This window comes from Catharus ustulatus, chromosome 28, assembly GCF_009819885.2.
Source record: "Catharus ustulatus isolate bCatUst1 chromosome 28, bCatUst1.pri.v2, whole genome shotgun sequence".
NCBI classification, from domain to species: domain Eukaryota; kingdom Metazoa; phylum Chordata; class Aves; order Passeriformes; family Turdidae; genus Catharus; species Catharus ustulatus.
The window spans coordinates 5,608,939-5,630,590 of NC_046248.1; the positions used below are offsets into that span (position 1 = coordinate 5,608,939).

General features: G+C 51.9%; 1 protein-coding gene across 3 annotated transcripts in view; it reads right to left on the minus strand.

The window, feature by feature from the left end:
* Positions 1–11,801: 11,801 nt before the first annotated feature.
* Positions 11,802–21,652, minus strand: part of DRD2 (dopamine receptor D2) — a 32,413-nt gene continuing 22,562 nt past the window's right edge. Inside the window, exons 3-8 of one of the 3 annotated variants that reach the window (XM_033081571.1) lie at positions 20,349–20,458; positions 19,467–19,603; positions 18,779–18,969; positions 17,661–17,747; positions 16,700–17,039; positions 11,802–15,411 (exon numbers count right to left, since the gene is read on the minus strand). In XM_033081571.1, coding sequence (XP_032937462.1) covers positions 15,218–15,411; positions 16,700–17,039; positions 17,661–17,747; positions 18,779–18,969; positions 19,467–19,603; positions 20,349–20,458 — 1,059 coding nt within the window. In that variant the 3' untranslated portion in view covers positions 11,802–15,217. The remainder of the gene's footprint in view (positions 15,412–16,699; positions 17,040–17,660; positions 17,748–18,778; positions 18,970–19,466; positions 19,604–20,348; positions 20,459–21,652) is intronic. The other 2 variants (XM_033081572.2, XM_033081574.1) reach the window with 2 other exon arrangements.

Sequence of the window (21,652 nt, forward strand, 5' to 3'; positions counted from 1 at the left end):
AGTTTTTGGGGGCTGCTCGGGGGTCTCAGTGTGGTTTTTGGGTATCCCAGCGGATTTTTATAGGGGTCTCAGCAGATTTGGGGTGGGGGTCTCACCCGGATTTTTGGGGCCTCACTGAATTTTGGGGCACCTTCGGGGTCTCATTGAGTTTTGGGGTCCCATTGAGTTTTTTGGGGCCCCCTTGGGGGGGTCTCCCCCTGCCCAGCTGTCAAGAACCGCTTCAATCCGCAGCTCCGTGGTTCGCTCCGTGCAGCTCCTGGCTGACCCCTCCCCAAATTCCGGGAGCCCCCTCCCCAAACTGGGATTTCCCCCCACCCTGAGGGCCTGCTGGGCGCCCTGTCTGCAGCCCTGGGCAATGGTCTGGGGGTCAGCCATGCTCAGGGAGCCCTTGAGGTGCCCCCCGCCCCCCACAGGCACCGTGGAACACCGTGAAGTCCTGGGGAGGGGGCGTGGGGGGGGGTCAGGACCCCCAGAAACCCCCTGGAACTGCTGCAATCACCGAGGAAACCCCCCCAAAAAAACCCCAAAAGTCAAAAAAAAGACTCCCTTACAAAGCCCTCCCCAAAATTTCCCCAAGCCCCCCCCAAATTTCCCCACAAAGTGCCCCAAATTTTTCCCCCAAAGTCCTCCCAAAGTGCCCCCAAATTCCTCCCAAAGTGCCCCAAATTTTTCCCCCAAAGCCCCCCCCCAAATTCCCCAAACCCCCCAGGGCTCTGAACCCCAGAATTTCTTGGGGGTCTGAACCACCAAGAGCTCCCTCAAAGCCCCCTAAAACCCTCCCAAACTCCCCAAGATTTCCCCACAAAGCCCCCAAATTCCCCCAAGATCCCCCCAAATTTCCCCCAAACCCCCAGAAGCTTTGAACCCCAAAATTTCTTGGGGTCTGAACCACCTCGAGCCCTCTAAACCCGCCCCCCCCAAATTGCCCCCAAAATTCTCCAAAGTCCCCTGAATTTTTCCCAAGATCCCCCCCAAACCCTCTGCAGGTCTGAAACCCCCAAATTCCCTCTGAATTCCCTCCAAACCCCACCCAGAGCCCCCCCAACCCCCCCGGGGTCTCACCCTGAAGGCGTCAGCCCCTCGCGGGTTGGTCCAGGGCGAGATTCCCACAAAAAATTCCCGGCCTGGGGAGGGCAGGGGGGTTTGGGACCCCCTGGACGGTCAGGGGGGGTTCCATGGCTCCCAGAATCGCCGGTGAACAGAACGTCCCCCCGATCCAGCGCCGCCTTCTCGTCCGACACCGACAGCGCCCAGAGCTGGAGCTGCTCCAGCACCTCCCGGAGCCCCCCAAGCTCGGGGGGGCAGGGGGTGATGGGGGGATTGGGGGGGAACATGGGGGGGGGTCACAGAGGGGGACAGCGGGCACAAACCCCCCAGAACACACACACAGACCCCTGAACACACAGAGATCCTCCAGAGCCCCCAAGCTGGGGGGGACAGGGGGTCATGGGAGGGGGACAACCGGGCACGACCCCCCCAGAACCCACAGAGAGCCCCCCAGTGCACCCCAACCACCCTGAAATGTGGGATCCAAAAAGAGGGGGGAGGGAGGGGAGTGGGTTTCAGGGGATGTCAGAACGCTCCCTCCAGCACTTGGGACCCCCAAAATAACGCCCCTCAAATTCCAACGCCCCTCCCCATCCTCGGGGTTCAAAGCAGCTCCAGGACCCCCCCCTCCAATGTCCAACCCCACCCGGTGTTTCCCCGCTGATCCCACCCCCCCAAGCCCCCTCCCCATTTCCCCCCGGGGGGGGCAGCACCACGCACCAGGGTGAGCATGAAGTGCCCGAGGGGCTCGGACAAGGCCGGGACCCCTCCCCAAAAATGGGGACTTCTCCGAAAAACAAGACATTCCAAAAACGGGACCCCTCCGCACACGGAGCCCCCCTTGGCCGGGGGGGCAGTTTTGGGGTAAAACGCGGCGGTTTTGGGGCTGCCCTAGGAGGGTCTCACTGGGACAGGAAAAGGAGCGGGAGGGGGGGGAAAGAAGAAGAAAAAATGGCAGAGGCCTTCGGCCTCGGCGCCGTGGGGGGAGGACGGGGGGGTGGGGCAGCGCCGCTGATTAACGTGGGCTCATTACCGATAATCACTGGCGTGCGGTGGCCCCTTGGAACGTCCCTCGTGCAAAAAAAACTGCACAAAATTTGAGTGAGAACACCGCAAAAAGCCCCAAAAATTCACCACCACCCCGAAAACACCACAGCCCCAATCCCATAATGCAATTGCGGCCCCGCCTACCCATAATGCATTGCGGCGACCCCTACCCATAATGCATTGCGGCGGGCCCGCCTACCCATAATGCATTGCGGCCCCACCTACCCATAATGCATTGCGGCCCCGCCTACCCATAATGCATTGCGGCGAGCCCCTCCCCATAATGCATTGCGGCAGGCCCCTACCCATAATGCATTGCGGCCCCGCCTACCCATAATGCATTGCGGCGAGCCCCTACCCATAATGCATTGCGGCGAGGCCCCTACCCATAATGCATTGCGGCCCCGCCTACCCATAATGCATTGCGGCCCCGCCTACCCATAATGCATTGCGGCGAGCCCCTACCCATAATGCATGTGCGGCGAGCCCCTACCCATAATGCATTGCGGCAGGCCCCCTACCCTAATGCATTGCGGCCCCACCCCTACCCAACATGCAATTTGTAATAATTGATCAGTTTAATTAATATTTATGATTAATGATATTAACATTATTTAATATTATTTACTATTATTTATATTGATTAATTAATTAATATTAATATTAAAGTAATTAATATTTTTGAAATCAAGGGATTTTCAGGCAAAAATATAGGAAGTAGGAATAACAGTTCTTTACTAGGGAAATTAAAATAGAAATACAGCACTACAAAGAACAAACCCCAACCCCCTGACACAGTCAGAGTACAACCTGACACCCGTCAGGCAGGGTGTTGGCAGCAGTCCCATCCCATGGTGGCTGCATCCTCCTGCAGTGACAGATGTGGCTCAGTTGGAGCAGTGCTCCTGTACAAGGTGCAGTTTCCCTCCGGAGCTCCAGTGGGGATGTGGAGAAATCCGGTTTCCCTCTGGAGTCCAGTGGAGAAAGGGGCTCCCTTAGTGTCCCAAAACCTCTGTTTTTATCTTGGTAAGAAATGTTGGGCTCTCCCCCTGGCTGGAGCAACTCCCAATGGGATGCAGTAATTTTATCAGTGCCACAGTGGGACTCAATGGCCATGAGCAGAAAATGACTGGCTGGAGGAAGGATGGGTTGTGAAAAGATAAAGAACAATGCCCCGCCTGGTTTCAATGGATGGCCCATTAGCAGAATATCTGTCACAGAGATCAGGATCACTGCCCCCACCCTCAACAGATGGTGATAGAACAGAGACCTTTGATCACACTCTGTATTGTAACGTGCGGCTTATAATCAGGTGTGGGTTATGTATGGACAAAGAATGAAAAGTTGCTGGCACCCCGAAGTGGGACTTATACTCAGTGCGGCTTATAATCGTGAAATTACTGTAAATTTATAATGAAAATAACAGGGGATTAAGAAGAACACGAGGGGGAATACATTGCTCTTGCAGAGCATTCCAGAGGTGATAAAAGCAATTTGCAGAGAAAATTACCTGTTTGCTGCTCAGTTTCTATAGAAATTAAATGAGTCTTTACAAACTCTGGAAAAGTGCATTCCAGCCTCCGCTTTGTGACTGTGCAACTTGCAGCTAATTTCTAAAATTACTACTAGATCTCCATCCCCCCACTTTTTTTTTCTTTCCCCTTTTTTCAACTCTGTTTCAGTCTTTTGTCCCTGCTGATGAATCTGCTGCTGATTATCTCATGTTCTTACCAAAGTTCACAGCCAAGGCAGCTCCTGGCATGGCAGCACCAGGCAGAAACCTCCTGAACAGCTCATTCAGATTCAAAAAAGATCAACCTGTCGACCTTTATGCCTCAACAATTATATTTTTAAGGTGCCCAGAGCTGGCTGGGTGAGCAGGGTGATTTGGCAGGGAATTCTGTGCAATTCTGGGGTGCTGCTCTGAGCATCCCTGTCCTGCAGCAGCTCCACACATCCAGAACACGGGGACATTTTCAACCCCCAGAGAATCCCAGGATTTGGGTTGGCTAAGATGGAAATCCAGAGGGGGGAAATTTAAGGTGCCTTAAAGCTGGTCTTGTCCCACCCCTGATCCCTGCTGGAGTCACTCAGTAAATCCTGGCGTGTCATTTGTGCTGCCTGCATTCCCTCTCCATCATTCCTGCCCAGCACATCCGTGGGGAAATGGATGTGACTTCCAGGACCCCGTGTTCTCCACCAGCAGCACACAAAGAAACTCAGAATAAATAAATCAGCACAACCAGGGATGGCTTCACGAGGGGTGAGAGCTGCCCTTGATTTCCTAAGTGCTCTCTCAGTGCTGCATCTGACTATAATATCAATTTTCTGATGTGAAACTCGCTGGAAGGGGAGCTGCTTGTTGTGATGAAAACGTGGACATCCCAGTGAGAAGTGTGGCTCTTCTGTGAGGGAATGTGCACAGGGAAGTGTTTGGGAATGAAGTTGGTGAAATCCACGTTTGCATTGCTCCTGCTTCCCAGAGACTGTCACTTGTTTGTTTGGCAGTGCTGCAATTATGCAGATATGGGATTAAATTAAAATTAAAATAATGCTGCGTTTTAGAGGAAAAGAGATCTGCATAAATACAGCTTGTGGGGGGGGGGAAAAAAACCCCTTATTTTTAGCAGAAATGCTTGTTTTTTTCCATAGCCCCTTAGGTGTGGAAAATCAAGATGTTTCTGACAGCAGTGATGTGAATGTAGGAGGGAGTGATTTCAATGTAAGAAGGAATAGTGAATTCTGTGTTTCTTTTTCTTGCAAGGAGGTGGTTGGAGGCTCTGTGCTGTGGCAGACGTCAGTGTGAGACATGCCTGGCTCCTGCTCAGCCTCCCCAGGGCCTGGCAGGATTCCTGCTGCTCCCTTCTCAGGCTGGTCCAGCCCTTCCCTGTGCTCTCCTCACCTCCAGGGAGGGTTTTGGTGCCCTTGCTCTGCAGTAAAACCACGAAATCACCTCCAAGAGCAGCTCCCCAGCCAGCCCCATCAGTGCAGGTGTGAGCTCCACTTCCATCAGGATAATGGGACAGGGGAAGCGTTTCCCTGCCTGGGAATCAAGGGGCACTTGCTGTTTCCTCCTGGCAGGAATCTCATCCCCAGCAAGTTCAACATCTTTTGATCAGCTGCTGCTTTCCTCTCCTCTGGCTCAGGGCACAGCAGGGAACTCTCCTCTTGTGCAATTTGCTGCTGGCCTCATTCTCTTATTTGGGGAAAAAAAAAAAGCCCCACAAAGCCAAGCCCAAAAGTGATGGTTTTTAAAGCCTGAGGTTCTTGCAGTGAGAGCTCTGTGGGGACAGTCTGGGGAGGAGGGATCACCATCCAGGCTCTCATTTTGGCAATCCAGTGCTCCTCACACCCTCTGTGAAAAACCTTTTGTACCCCAGCAAAGCCCAGGGAAATATTTATGTCCCTCCTGCAGGAACAACAGGGCACCTCAGAGGTTCAGAGCCATAAATCTGCTGCTGGGTTTGGGGGTCAGGGCACCATGGAATCTGTGAGTTTGTTGTGGCAAGGATTGGTGCTGCCCACAGCAATGTGCTGGCAGGAACAGAAAACCATCCCTGGAACACCCCTGCTCTGAACTTCCCTTAAAAAAATTATCAGCTACAGAGATCACCTCCAAATCATCCAGGAGAAAAGCCTGAACTGTCCATCCTGGAGGGAATTTCTTCTGGATAAAAATAAATAAATAAATAATCCCCTGCAGCCTCGCTGGTCAGGAAAGATCCCATTAAAGGCTCCAAGTCCATCTGGACACTCACAGAGAGGAGCATTAGGGGTCAGCAATCAGGAGGGGCAGTAATTAACTGCAATAAGGGCTGAAATCACCCTTGGTTTGCTGCTCTGCTACAAGGCCATCACTTTAGAAATAAAGGGGAACATTACAGACACTGAGAAAATTCAGCTTGGACAGAATTGAGGTTTGGGGCATTTCTGGCCTCGTTCCAGGGCACTTTCACTGCTCTTCAGCAAGGCAGAGCATTCTTATCACCAGCAAGATTTTATTGCTATTCTTTGGGCAAACCCTTAATATCTGCTCCAAGCAGGGGGAAAAAAAATAAAAAATCCTTACAAGGCATTCAGGGAATTAATTTTCTCGCCTCAGAAAAGACTGCAGCCTGCCAAAAGGTTTTGCTGAGGCTGCCCTGCCTTTATTTGGTTGGAGTCTTTGTTTTGTCAGCCCCAGCAGGATTTCTCCCAGCAGAGCTGAGCTGCCCAGTGTGCTGCTCCTTCTGTCCTGTTCTGCTCCAGGGGATGCTGGAAAACGCCACAGGATGTTAAAAAGTGGCAGGAAAAAAATCAACAACCACCATGAGAGGAGATAAAAACACAGAAATGTGGGATTCCCAAATCCCTGATGTTGGGCAAGGCTCCAAGATCATCTTTTCCAACCTTTTCAAGCTCCCAGCCACGACAGCAGGGAAGGGCCCAGCCCTGGAATTCACCTGGAAAATCTGAGCCTCACTGTGTTTATAGGCTGAGGGGGGAAATTTCAAACTGGCCCTCAAACCCAAGCATGGATTTGGGGATTTTGGGGGCTTGGGCAGCTGGAGGATGAGTCTTGCTGCACAAACAGCTTTTTGCCAATGAGTGGAAGCTGTCAGGGAGCTGGTGCAGCTCCTGCTCCCTGAACACATCCTGCAGCACTGGGATGTGCTGGGGTGGAGCTGGGATGGAGCTGGGATGGAGCTGGGACAGCTCTCCCCAAGGCTTTGGGCTTTAAATGCCTGTTCCCAGCTCTGCCAGCCTGGCTGGCTGAAGAGGAGCAGCTCAGGCATGCAACACTTCCTTTTGCTTTCTCTCTTTTTTTTTTTTTCTTTTTTAATTAAAAGGAGGCAGAATTGGCTGTGATTTTCCCTGCTATCTCTGAATCACGTTCCAGTCCCTACTATTTCACTGTCTGTAATCTTCCCCAGTGATTCTGGCCTCAGCTTTGAAGTGATTTAGGGCTTGTTTATCACAAAGGCAATCAGACATGCTCCTTCCCAGACACCCTGGAACTGCCAGGGAGCCGAATATTCCCTTTGCTGGGGGGCTGAGACACAAAGGCAGAGCTGAACAGGTCACAGGCACTACCTGAGCCCCACAGCTCCAGGTGACATTTCCATGTAAACAGGACAGGGGACTGTGACCCTGAGCACCTCCACCAGCTGGGAGCATGCACAAACCCAGTCACTGCAGCACAGCAATATTTCAGCTGCAATAATTGCAATAATTCACTCCCAGATCTGGTGAATTCTGACTCTGGCACTGCAGCCTGCAGAGCTGAGCCCCTGCTCTGCATGGCACTGGAGCAGAGCAGTGCCAGGGGTGCTCAGGGACACAGAGGCACCAAAATTCCCCCTGGCTCTGTCTCAGCCCCCCCTGGCTGGGTTTGGGTTCTGGGCTCTTCCCCAGCTCTGTTCTGGGTCAGACCCTCACACCCTGCACCAGGATCCCCAGGATTCCCTGGCAGGGAGCACAGCCCAGAGGGAGGCAGAGGCAGGAGTTCAGCTCTTGGATGTCACAGAATCCTCAAGGCTCTGTGCATGGCATCGTCTCACACCTTGGATCTGGGATCACCTGCTCCCCACAGCTCTGACACACACTGCTGTGACCCCAGAGCACATTCTGTCACCCCAGAGCACATTTCTGTCACCCCAGAGCACATCCCTGTCACCCCACAGCTCTCACACACACTGCTGTCACCCCAGAGCACATCCCTGTCACCCCACAGCTCTGACACACACTGCTGTCACCCCAGAGCACATCCCTGTCACCCCAGAGCATATCCCTGTCACCCCCACAGCTTTCACACACATCCCTGTCACCCCAGAGCACTCTCTGTCCCCCCAGAGCACACCCCTGTCACCCCAGAGCACATCCCTGTCACCCCACAGCTCTGACACACACTGCTGTCACCCCAGAGGACATTCTGTCACCCCAGAGCACTCTCTGTAACCCCACAGCACACTGCTGTGACCCCAGAGCACATTCTGTCACCCCAGAGCACATTTCTGTCACCCCACAGCACATCCCTGTCCCCCCAGAACACACTCTGTCCCCTCAGAGCACATCCCTGTCACCCCACAGCTCTGACACACACTCCTGTCACCCCAGAGCACATCCCTGTCACCCCAGAGCACATTCTGTCACCCCAGAGCACATTCTGTCACCCCAGAGCACTGTCCTGCCACCCCAGAGCACACTCTGTCACCCCAGAGCACATTCTGTCACCCCAGAACATTCTCCTATCACCCCAGAGCACACCCCTGTGACCCCAGAGCACACTCTGTCACCCCAGAGCACTTTCCTGTCCCCCCCAGAGCACACTCTGTCACCCCAGAGCACTTTCCTGTCCCCCCAGAGCACACTCTGTCACCCCAGAGCACACTCTGTCCCCCCAGAGCACACTGTGTCACCCCACAGCACATTTCTGTCACCCCAGAGCACTCTCTGTCACCCCAGAGCACACTGTGTCACCCCAGAACACATTTCTGTCACCCCAGAACATTCTCCTATCACCCCAGAGCACACTGTGTCACCCCAGAGCACTCTCCTGTCCCCCCAGAGTACATTTCTGTCCCCCCAGAGCACATTCTGTCACCCCAGACACATCCCATCCCATCCCATCCTGCCCAGCCCCTCTGCAGCACCCACAGCAGCTGCTTTGCCATCTTGCTGGGTTTGTTTTTTTATTTTTTTTTTTTGAAGAATGCTGCCAGCTCCAAGTCACTTTAGTTCCTGACAGAGCTGTCCCAGGGGAGGGAGGTGCTCAGAGGGAGATGTACATATTTGTTTAGACTGCCACTGACTGCCCATTTCTTCACACAGACGAGCTCCCAGCTCATAACCTGTCTTGTTCAATCACATTTGCAGCTCCTGGGTTTCCCTCTGAAGCTTTGTACATTTTCCAGCTGGAGATTTGACAGAGCTCTGTGAACTCACACTCAGGAGCTGCTCAGAGATTCTCTGTGTTGCTGTCAGCACTTGGAGACCAGATTACATTTCTGCCTGATGTCACTTTGGGCTTTCCTTGCTTTTTTTTCACGTGGCCTGAATTTAAAAATCAGCTTTGTGGCTGCGCTATTAAATAAATATAAATAATTATAATTATATAATTTTAAATAAATATATAACTAATATAAATGCTGGTTGTTATGGAACTTTAGATGCAGTGCCAAGGGCTGAGGTTGTGGGTGGGAAAGCAGCCTGTCCCTGCAGAGTCAGCACTGCAGGGACAGCTCTGCCACCAAACCCTGCAGGAGGCACAGGTCAGGGTGTCCCCAGTCAGCCAGGAGCTCTGGGGGGCTGGTTCACCCTGAGTCACCCTGATCTACACTGATCTACACTGATTTACACTGATTTATACTGATTTACACTGATTTATACTGATTTACACTGATTTATACTGATTTACACTGATTTACACTGATATTTACACTGATTTACACTGATTTATACTGATTTATGCTGAGTCATTCTGATTTACACTGATTTATCCTGATTCATTTTGCTTCACTCTGATTTACCCTGATTTATCCTGACTTACACTGATTTACACTGATTCATTCTGATTTACACTGATTCATTCTGATTTACACTGATTTATTCTGATTCATTCTGATTTACATTGATTTACACTGATATATCCTGATTCGTTCTGATTTACACTGATTTACTCTGATTTACACTGATTTACAGTGATTTATCCTGATTTACACTGATTTACACTGATTTATTCTGATTTATCCTGATTTACACTGATTTACCTTTGTGCTGAGCTGAGCTTTGTTCTGAGCTCTGAGCTAAGCTGAGCTCTGTGCTGAGCTGAGCTTTGGGCTGAGCAGAGCTCTGTGCTGATCTGAGCTTTGGGCTGATCTGAGCTTTGTGCTGAGCTGAGCTTTGTACTGAGCTCTGAGCTAAGCTGAGCTCTGTGCTGATCTGAGCTCTGTGCTGAGCTCTGTGCTGAGCTTTGTACTGAGCTCTGAGCTAAGCTGAGCTTTGTGCTGATCTGAGCTCTGTGCTGAGCTCTGTGCTGAGCTTTGTACTGAGCTCTGAGCTAAGCTGAGCTTTGTGCTGATCTGAGCTCTGTGCTGAGCTCTGTGCTGAGCTTTGTACTGAGCTCTGAGCTAAGCTGAGCTTTGTGCTGATCTGAGCTCTGTGCTGAGCTCTGTGCTGAGCTCTGAGCTGAGCTGAGCTCTGTGCTGATCTGAGCTCTGTGCTGAGCTGAGCTCTGTGCTGAGCTCTGTGCTGAGCTCTGAGCTAAGCTGAGCTCTGTGCTGAGCTCTGAGTTAAGCTGAGCTTTGTGCTGATCTGAGCTCTGTGCTGATCTGAGCTCTGTGCTGAGCTCTGAGCTGAGCCCTGCAGGGCTGCTCTGATTGCCAGGCAGGGAGGCACAGCACAAACGTGCTCACTCCCCTCTCTCATCAGCCTCTCCTTTCTCCAGGGCCCAGCTTGGTGTTTTCCTCCCATTTAAAAAGGGTTTTGCTTTGCTCCTTAAGTCTCTTTAAAGGCATTTTCCAGGTCTGTTAATTATTCATGACGACTTAATTATGTTCAGTCCACCGTGATCGCTGTTTCTTTGGTGGAGAAAGTTGTTATTTGTGAGTCAAAAGCTCTTTATGAAGCAGACAGGCTGGTATCATAGAAAGGCTTGGGGGAGCAACTGGAATTATTAAAAGAAGCTTTGATTAAAGACAGGGAGTTAATTTAACAAGAGTAACTGGTTTTATCTTTTTTTTCTTTTTTTTCCCTGGGTGTGCAGAACAAATCAGAGCCATGGATGTGCCAGGCCTCACCTGTCAGGACTCACTCAGATGCCCCAGGAGATGGGCAGATCATTCTTTTTATCTCTTTTGGGTGCTCTCAGTGGCTTTTGTCCACAGGCTTAGAAATAAAATTTGGCTGTGAGGGTGAATCTCAGAGCAGCTGCCTTTGATCCTGCCAGGCTCAGGCCAGACAGGCTGCAAACAACCTGTTTGATGTGAAAATATCGTTTATTCTGCTGTGTTTGGGAGGGGAGGGGGGCACTGGAGCTCCCCATTTCCCCCAGTCACGGTGGCACTGAGGTGAATCATCCAACAAGGAGAATTCAGCTCTGGACATTCTGGTTCTGCATTAACTGAGGGTTTCAGGGCAGGGATTATTCTGTGTGGGCTCAAAACTGAGGAGACCTTTGGATCTGAAATGCCATTAAACTGAAATTTGGCTTTTGGAAATGGACAGACAGCTTTCTTTCCTAGCAGTGGGAAGGATTTTGTTATTTTTTATATAAAGAAAATAATCTTTATTTTAAAAGTGCTGATTAAGCCTGGCTGAGGATCCACCTGCACAAACACCAAACCTGAGGAAACAGTGCAACATAAATTGAAATACTCCAAAATGAAGCAGTTAAATTATTAATAAATAATAGATAAATTCATCTGGGCACCTCTGCCTTCCTGCTCCCATCCTCCCCAGCCACTCCTGCCTGAGAGGAGAGAAATCTCAGACATTTCCTTCCTGCCTGTGCCCTTCTGCATCTTTCCTTCCCCAGCTCTGATTCTGCAGGCAGGACAAACACCAGAATTCCCAAGGATAGATGGGGCAAGGGAGGAAAAAGGAGAATAGTCTGAAAAGCAAGTGGGAAGAGAGGCAGATCTCCCAGATTTTTTTGAACTCTGCAGCACAACTGTGGCTCTCTGGAGCCCAGTGGAAAACAGAACAAAACAATCAGAGCGACATCAGGGTGGCTTGTGCAAGTCTCTATTTAATTACAGTGCTGCATGAAGACATTGGTTGGTGCCACATGTACCTGTGATGGGCATTTTATACATTCCTGACTCCCCTGGGAGTCGTGTTTGCACTGGAGATTTTCACCACAAGAGGTAGTGGCTTCATTTTTCCTGTTGTCCTTTTTTTTTTTTTTTTTATTTTTTAATTTCAGCAGGATTGGATAAGCTGGTTTGACCTACTGGAGTTAATTTACTCTTCAGCCAGGAAGATAAAGAGTTCTGTGGAGTGGGAGCAAGCAGGCAAGCAGCAAACACAGAGCAGGCAGAATTCACTGGCTTTGGATTCAAAAAATCTGGGGTGCAGAGAGCCCCAGGCAGGGCTGGGAGCCACAGGGAGGGGAAGCAGGAACAGGAAGACTCCATAAGCAGAACTAAAGCTTCAATTGGAAATCAGGAATCACAAAAGAGGGGCTAGAGCCAGGCTCTGGAGTTCTGGAGGAACGAAGAAATGAAATCTTCTCGTTAAGGTGATGGAAAACCCAGCTCAGGAGCCCTCCCATCAGCAGCACGTCCTGCCAGCTCAATCTTGGGGGAAGCAGAGGTTTGGGGTTTGTCTCCAGAGTGGAAGGAACAGTGAGGTGTGGAACTGCCAGGCTCAGAGCTGTGCTGGGTCCTGCAGGATGTGCTGGGCTCTGCAAACAGCTCCTGGCTGTGCCAGCACAGCCTGGCCCTGCTCTCAGCATCGCTGAATTCCCAGGAAAGCCAGAGCTGGGAGGAGGTTTGGTGCTGTGATGTTGTTGTGTTATCTATAACATTGCTGTCTCCAAAAGGGGAAGGCTCAGTTCTGCCTTTCCAAGTGCTTCACTCGCTGTCTGGAAGTGCAGGAGCTTTGTGGGGAAGGAAAAGCTGCAGAGGTGGCCAGAGCTGGCCCTGCCACCTTCCCAAGGTGGGATTTCCCCATTCCTGGTAACCTGGAGTGTGGGAGGAGCAGCTGGAAGTGTCCTGGGATGAATGATGGCTGCAGGAAATTCCTCACAGCCAGCACTGCAGCTCTGGGAAACCACACCTGGGCATTTTTGGTCCACATGAGGACAGAGATCTTTTCCAGCAGCTTTTTTTCCCTCCATGGCATTTTGGAAGAGTTTTTCAGGTACTGGTTCAGGTGGGCTGAGCTATAAGGTTCTGTTCTAGATTCAGAGAAAAATTTGGGAGCAAGGAACACAGATGAGGATTTTCAACACTGGACACAAAGTAAATTATGGCACAAAGTTCAGGTATTATCCACATTATCCTGAGGGATATTATTATTATTAATATTATTATCCTGAGGGATCACACCAGGCTTTAGTACAGGGCAAACATCACCTGTGGTAATTTCCAAATGCTTTAAAGCTTCTTTGTCTAGAAATGTAATATTTGTTATTTTTGTTCAGCTCCTCACCTGTTAATTCCCCAAGTCAAAGGGATCTTTCTGCTTGTAAATACATTTAAAAAGGGACCAGTAGCTTGGTGCTATTTTTCTGCCCAAAAACCTCCTGCCTTTGCATCATTCTGTGAATATTGAGTTGATTCCCACCGAGTGAATTTGGTTAAAACTGTGGAGAAGGAAGAACAGCTCATGTGTGCCTGAGATCTCTCGAGCTGGAGTTCCCAATTTTGCAGTTTTGGCTCTGAAGAGCCAGGTTCAGGTGTTACACAAGGCTGTGGGCTGAACATCAAACCCCTGCATTCCAGCCCGTTCCAGGAATGCCAGGTTCAGAACAGAAACTGGATTAAGGTGGGACTGCTGCTTCCATTTTAGAAAACAGCTGAGATTATGTGCTGGAGCTGCTTGGTGTAATCTCTTCCTGAATCAGAGCTGGAGCTCACCCTGCTCTGTTAGCAATCCAGGAAATCCAGGGAATTAAAGGAAACCTTGGCACATCTTCACCTCATCTGAAGCAGAAACTGAGTGAATATTCCACAAACTGCATAGAGAATGAAAGGGATTCTATTGCTCTTCCAATTGTGTTTTTACTCCTTCAGAAAGCAGCAGGAAACTGCACCCTGGGAGTCTGCCCCTGCTATGGCTATTGCAACCCTCTGCTGCTCCACATCCCGCAGGAATTCCTAGCCAGACCTATTTCCACGTTGTTTTATTCACCTTGCTGTGTTTTATTTACAGAGATATTGCAAAACACCGTGTGAGCTGAGAACAAGCAGCAAGTGCAGCGTGGGTTTGGCAGTGCCAGACTCGGCGTGGGGAAATGATGCTCTGGGCTGTCAGTTCCAGAATCCATGGAAAAATAGATAGCAGAGGGTAAGGGATGCTGGGAAGATCCAGACCTTTCCAGAGTCCAGCTTGGACACAGGAGCTGGTCCAGGTAGGGGCTTTCTTGGGTTTTTATTCTGGCTTTTTCCAAAATGCACAGTTTTATCTCCTTGACTGTTGATTTAAATTAGGCACAATGTTATTCTGCACTCTCTGGGGAGAGACAGAGGCAAATCAGGCCCGAGGTGCTCCTTGGGACCCCTGATTTAGGGGAGAAGAGCCAGCCCTGGCCTGGCTGGGGTGCTCAGGGTGCCCCTGGGGCTGGGTGCCTCCCCTGGCACAGTGTCCTCGTGTCTGTACATTCACCACGCTGCCACCTCCCCTGGGGACACCCTGGAGCCTGGAGATGAGATGCTGGTGGGCAGAAACCACTGGTGGGAGATGAGGGGGTCCTGTTGGATGTGCACCGTGCAAGACAAGGTTCCACTCCTTGAGTTTCTCTCTCCATCTCTTTTTGGGGTTTTTTTTGGCTTGGGCTCCAAAATCCATATTATTTATTCCTATTTACACCGATGGTTTGACATGGGACCGATGGCCCCTTCTCCCTTCCACCCATGGCTTGTAGGCTCACACTGCTGCAGGGTCTGGGGGTGGCAGAACCTTCTCGGCCCGCCTGGGCCCCTCTGAAAGTTTTTTGGGTTGGTTTTTATTTAATTTCTGAAGGCTTCAGCAGTCGAACAGCGGGTGAGTCAGCTCGAGGTGAAGGCAAAGCTATTGCACAGAGCTTCCCCAGCCCTGCCTGGCTCCTGCTGCCCAGCGGGGACCATGGCCTTGTCTTTGGTGAGAGCTGTGCCCAGCACCCCGCGCTACCTCCCGGTGGCCCCGTGGCCACTCTGTGTCCAGCGCGCTCCAGGCCGGGCGGCCACGGGCGAGAAGCGAGCGAGAGCGCCTCGATCCTTGCGCTTCCACTTCCACCACAGCGCCAGGGTGGCTCTGCAAAGCGCCTGGGACTGGTCCAGAGCTCCCCAGCGGGGCGAGCGACCCTCCCACCCCGCTGCACCCCCGAGCTGCTGGGGGACCCACCCGCAGAGCTCAGCCCCTCCCGCTGCCCGCTGTGCATGGATGGCGCCGCTCCCTCTTCCCCTCCGTTCCCAAAAACATGCGGGTGCTGTTGGTGGCTTTAGCAGTGGAGGATCTTCATGAAAGCCTTGCGGAACTCGATGTTGAAGGTGGTGTAGATAATCGGGTTGACAGCGCTGTTGACGTAGCCCAGCCATGTGAAGGCGCTGTACATGGCCGGAGGGATGTTGCAGTCGCAGTGCATGTTCAGGATGTGAGTGATGAAGAAGGGGAGCCAGCAGATGATGAAAACACCTGCGGGGGGAAAGGAGAGAGGAGGATTTTGATTGCTGAAAGCTGGGCAGGCTCTCACTGTTCTGAGGTTCTCTTTGCTAGGAGGGGAATGCATCTCCCAGAGGAATGAGCTTTTATCCTGGTCTGTTCTACCCCAGTACTAAAGAACTCTGCTCGTGGAAGGAGCCCAGACACAGCAGGAACTCTGCCCTTCAGAGGTGCCAGCTCTGCTGAGCTCTGCTGCTCTTGTTCCAGAAAGCCCAGGAGCTCAGATCCCCCATTTTGGGAGCTCAGATCCCTCCATTTTGGGAGCTCAGATTCCCCATTTTGGGAGCTCAGATCCCTCCATTTTGGGAGCTCAGATCTCCCATTTTGAGAGCTCAGATTCCCCCATTTTGAGACCTCAGATCCCCCATTTTGGGAGCTCAGATACCCCCATTTTGGGACCTCAGATTCCCCCATTTTGGGAGCTCATATCCCCCATTTGGGGAGCTCAGATCCCTCATTTTGGGAGCTCAGATCCCTCCATTTTGGGAGCTCAGATTCCCCCATTTTGAGAGCTCAGATTTCCCCATTTTGGGAGCTCAGATCCCTCCATTTTGGGAGCTCAGATCCCTCCATTTTGGGAGCTCAGATTCCCCCATTTTGGGAGCTCAGATCCCTCCATTTTGGGAGCTCAGATTCCCCATTTTGAGAGCTCAGATTTCCCCATTTTGGGAGCTCATATCCCTCCATTTTGGGAGCTCAGATTCCCCATTTTGAGAGCTCAGATCCCCCCATTTTGGGAGCTCAGATTCCCCCATTTTGAGAGCTCTTCCCCCATTTTGGGAGCTCAGATCCCCCATTTTGGGAGCTCAGATTCCCCCATTTTGGGAGCTCAGATCCCCCATTTTGGGAGCTCATATCCCTCCATTTTGGGAGCTCAGATTCCCCATTTTGGGAGCTCAGATCCCCCATTTTGGGAGCTCATATCCCTCCATTTTGAGAGCTCAGATCCCTCCATTTTGGGAGCTCAGATCCCCCATATTGGGAGCTCAAATCCCCCATTTTGGGAGCTCAGATCCCCCATTTTGGGAGCTCAGATTCCCCCATTTTGGGAGCTCAGAAGCCCCCAAAAGGAGCAGCTCTGGGCACCTTCAGTGCAGCACTACAGCTGTGCGTGCTGGCGAGGAGTGACCCTCCTTTGCCTGCCTGTTCTCCACTGCATGAAGGGAAATAAATGCTGAGTGGGGCTGGAAAATCAGCCTGCACCGGACACAGGGACTGGGATTTCTGCAGGGCCCCCAGGGCAGGCAGGGCACACTCTCACCGAGCACGATGGCCAGCATCTGGGTGGCTTTCTTCTCCTTCTGCTGGGACAGTTTCCTCCTGATCACGGCCTTGAGCAAGTTCCTCGTCTTGCCGTTGGGCAGGGAGTGGATCTCGAAGACCCTGGCTGTGTGGTGGGATTCTTTGGCATGGCCATTCTTCTCCACCTTCCCAGGGCTGCTCAGGGGTGCCTGCAGGGTAGAGTTGTTGCCCCGATTAGAAGCAACTGGCACAATCAACTGGTGGTTACTTGGTGCTGTGGGTTTGAGGGCCGTTTTCTCAGGGGGACTGGTACTGGACACCATCTCCATTTCCATCTCTTCTATGTGACTCTCTGCCTCCTGGACAAGAATCAAATGTCCACAACATAATGACAGGTAAATACACAGAGAGGAGCAACGAACATTCCTTACAGAGTGAAGCTGGATGATGCTGGAGAGCAGTCAGTCCCTCGTGTCCCTCCCTGCGTGCTGCCTGCAGAAAGGGCTGTGCTGTGTTGGGGGGTTTTGGGCAGGTGGGATTGACAGAGCTGCACTGGAGGATTTTCCTTCTTGGCACAAAGAGGCTCAGAAATGGGGGGAGACGCTGTCTCCACTCTCCACAGATTTTCGAAATGCAAATAAATAAAAATGGAATCAACAACTAAAACCCAACAAAGCCAGTGAAGTCCAAGATTTAAATAACAGAGAGGAGAAAGAAATCAAAGGCTCAAAAAATGTTCAAATGCCGTGGCTTTTAGAGCTGATCTTTAGCTGAGCTTAGTCTGGCTTTTTGAGCTCTGTGAGCTTAAACCCTCTGCTTCACTCCAAGGAATGGGAAGACTATTTCAATTTTGAGATTGAATGGTAACCTTTGCTCTTAGGTTTATTTTTCTCCCACCCTACATAAATTAACCTCATGTCCTGAGGGAGAAGGGGAAGGCTGAAGGCTCTGGAAAGCTCCCACTTCTCTTTAACACTCACCACTTTGCGCTTATTAACTTGGAAGCTCCCATTGGACTTCACAATAACTGTGCAGAGCTTGACGTCTTCTGGATGAGTGCATTTGTCCTAAGGGGCAAGCACCAGCTCAGAGGTTACACAGGCAGAGAGGGGTTGGGAAGGGAAGCTGGTAAAGGGAGGCACGTGGGAATACAAAGGAATGAATCAGGAATTCATCAGCGTGGCTGAGCAGGATGGAAAAGTGGATGGGAAATGCTGGAGGAGCAGTGATGGAGGCTGCTCCCCCCCGTGCTGCTCAGCAGAGGAGAGAGGCCACGGAGCTCTGCTGGTGTTTGTTTGCGTGTCCCTGTCTCTCTGCCTCCTTTGCAGGCAGCAGAGTTTGGAGCTGGCGCCTGTGGGACTGCACATCCCCCTGGCTGTGCTGTGCCTGCTGCCAGAGCTGTGTTTTGACAAGTGGATTCACAGCCTGCCCGCCCAGCTGGGCTCCCTCTCACGCAGCCCCCGCTGCTCCCTGCAGAGCTGTGCTTGCCAGGCAGGAGCTGGGCACCCCAGGCACTGCCACCCAGCCCTGGGGACACCTGGCAGCACCTGGAGGGGTGATGGAGAGATGGAGAGGGGCTTGCAGTGACAGGGCACGAGGGAATGGCCTTAAGCTGAAGGAGGGTGGGTTTAGATTGGATATTAGGGAGAAATCCCTCCCTGGGAGTGTGTGAGGTCCTGGCACTGGTGGTCCAGAGCAGCTGTGGCTGCCCCTGGATCCCTGGAAGTGTCCAAGGTCGGGCTGGACAGGGCTTGGAGCAGCCTGGGACAGTGGAAGGTGTCCCTGCCCTTGGGTTTTAATGTCCCTTCTGACCCAAACCATTCCTTGATTCTGTGATTCTGCAGGCCTGGCTCAGACCCTGGTGCAGCCTCTGCCCCTGGGTGTCCCAGCCAAGCCCAAGGCTCTGCTCTGGGTTAATGCAGCAGCTCCTGGTGCAGTCCTGGAACAGCCCCTGAGAGCCAGGGAGGATCCTGAGCAGCACCAGAACCCAGAGCGCACAACCAGGACCCAGAACCGCCCACAACATCCAGCTGTGCACCAGGCAGGGCGGTTTGGGGCAGGAGCAGCAGGGCAGGGAGGATGGAGAAGGGCTGGCTACCTTCAGGGGAGCCTGCGTGTCCGAGTCCAGCACGTGGCTGCTGCGCTTGGTGCTGACGCGCTTCCTGCGGCGCCGCAGCACGATGTAGATCTGCACGTACACCAGCAGTGTCACCATGAAGGGCACGTAGAACGACACGATGGAGGAGTACACCACGAAGGCGGGGTTGCCAATGATGCACTCCTTCTCATCTGCAAGAGAAAACCTTTCAGGGTTGCTGTCCCCACTGAGGGGCTGGAGGGTGGCACATCACCCCAAAATTCCTGGCTGCTCCTTGTCTTGCAGCTAAGGATTCCCATCCCATGCTCTGTTCCCAACCCAGCGTTGCCTGAGCTGCCAGTCCTTTTCTCTCCTGCCTCAGGGAAGGTTTGGTCCCTTGGCTTTCCTTTTTGTGTGTTTTAATAGAGGAAGGATTTTGAATTTGCAGTGGGCAAATGTTACGGTAACTCGGGTTGGTGTTGCGTGGATTTGTACATCAGCTCAGCTGTGGTGAGTGTGAAACCCTGGAACTGCACAGGGATGGAACAGAGCCAGAATCAGAATCAGCATCAGAATCAGCATCAGCATCAGAATCAGAATCAGAATCAGAATCAGAATCAGAATCAAATACACCTCAGAGCTGATCCCACCTTTATTCCTGGGCACCAGGAAGACGCCAGGAGCCAGCTGCAGGTGGCAGAGCCCTCACCTGTGTTGTTGAGGCCGAAGAGGAGTGGGCAGGAGATGGCAAAGGAGAGCACCCAGACCACGGCGATCATGACGGTGACCCTGCGCTTGGAGCTGTAGCGGGTGTTGTAGAGCATGGGCATGGCCACGGCCGTGTACCTGCAGGGGACAAACCCCCCTGCTGTCACCTGCCAGGGCTGGCCCTGCACCAGCACCAGCACCCAGAACCAGCACCAACACCCAGAACCAGCACCCAGAACCCAGCACCCAGAACTCAGCATCCAGCACCCAGAACCCAGCACCCACACCCAGCACCAGCACCCAGAACCCAGAACCCAGCACCCAGAACCAGAACCCAGAACCCAGAACCCAGCACCCAGCACCAGCACCCAGCACCAGCACCAGCACCCAGCACCAGCACCAGCACCCAGCACCCAGAACCCAGCATGAGCACCCAGCACCAGCACTCAGCATCCAGAACCAGCACCCAGAACCCAGCACCCAGAACCCAGAACCAGCACCCAGAACCCAGCACCCAGAACCCAGCACCCAGCACCAGAACCCAGCACCAGCACCCAGCTGCTCCCTGCACCCAGGAGGGTGAGGCTGGCTCAGCTCAGTTCTCCTTCCACCTTTTTCCTCCTAGCTGCACCACCCCAGAGCACAGCCAGGAGGACCAAACCCACAGGAACACACAGGCAGTTCCACCTGCACTCCAGGAGCAGCATTTCTGTGCCTCCTGACAGAATTCCCTGCTCACAGCTCATCGAGATCCTTTAAGGTGCTCTTCAAAGAACTCCCCCAGTGTTTTCAAGGCTCTGAGTCCAGCTCAAATGCCAGCACACAGAGGGGCTGGGACTTGCCAGGCTGGGTTTGGCACAGCCTGGTGGCACAGAGCCCTCACCTGTCAATGCTGATGGCACAGAGGTTGAGGATGCTGGCAGTGCACATCATGACGTCCAGGGTGACAAAGATATCGCAGTGGATGCGACTGAACCGCCACTCCCCGACCACCTGCAGAGAGACAGTGGGGCTGCTGAGACATTTCTTGGGGGGGGTGAGGAACTCCTGGGGCTGCTGAGACATTTCTTGGGGTGGTGAGCAATTCTTTGGGGTGGTGAGCAATTATTTGGGGGTGGTGAGACATTCCTTGGGGTGGTGAGGAACTCCTGGGGCTGCTGAGACATTCCTGGGACTGGTGAACAATTCTTTGGGGTGGTAAGTAATTATTTGGGGCTAGTGAGACATTCCTTGGGTGGTGAGGAACTCCTGGGGCTGGTGGGAAATTCCTGGGGCTGTTGAACAATTCCTTAGGGTGGTGAGCAATTCCTTGGGGTGGTGAGCAATTCCCTGGGGCTGGTGAGCAATTCCTGGGGCTGATGAGCAATTTCTTGGGGTGGAGAGCAATTCTTTGGGGTAGTGAGCAATTCCTGGGGCTGTTGAACAACCCCTGGGGCTGTTGAACAATTCCTGGGGCTGGTGAGCAATTCCTGGGGCTGAGCTGCTGGCAGGGCACGAAAGGAGAGTTTGGCACGAAGAGGGAGAGGCAGAATGAGGGAAATACATCCATTTCAATTCCCAACCATCTCAGATTGCACTTAAAGCTTTTTACCAGACAATTTTTCCAATTACACCCAGCAAAGGTCAGCACCAGACAAGCAGGAGCTTCCCCTCATTTCTTAGTTTAAAAAATGGGGGTAGGCATTCCTCACCTTTTTTTTTTTTTCTTTTGGTGAACAAAATTAGTTTAATGCAGAGTGAAAAGCCTTTAACACTCCACACGATGTGCTAAAGACAAAGAACTAATGATAACACTTCCAGACACCAGTAGCCTTTTTTCTCTTCACTTCTCTTGCTTTTGGAACTGAACTTTGCCAATTAAGTTTAATAGCAATTATTCGGACTGCTGTGTTTGACATGTGATGAAAAAAACCCTATATTTCCCTCTAACAAAAATAGAGCCCTACTGCATTTGAAAATAGAATGAATAAGATATCTATTCTTCAGTTATTTCTGCTCTGATATACATAACCATAGGCAGCATAAAGAAGGAAGAATGACTGCATTGAAGCCTGAGTGACAGATGAATACTCAGTGATTAAAAAAGCACTTAAGAGACAGTTACATCAGGAACTTTGAGGAGAATTTGCCCAAAGGCAAAGGTTTCCAGCCAGATCCAAACCTCTGTAAAACCAATTTCCTGAGGGC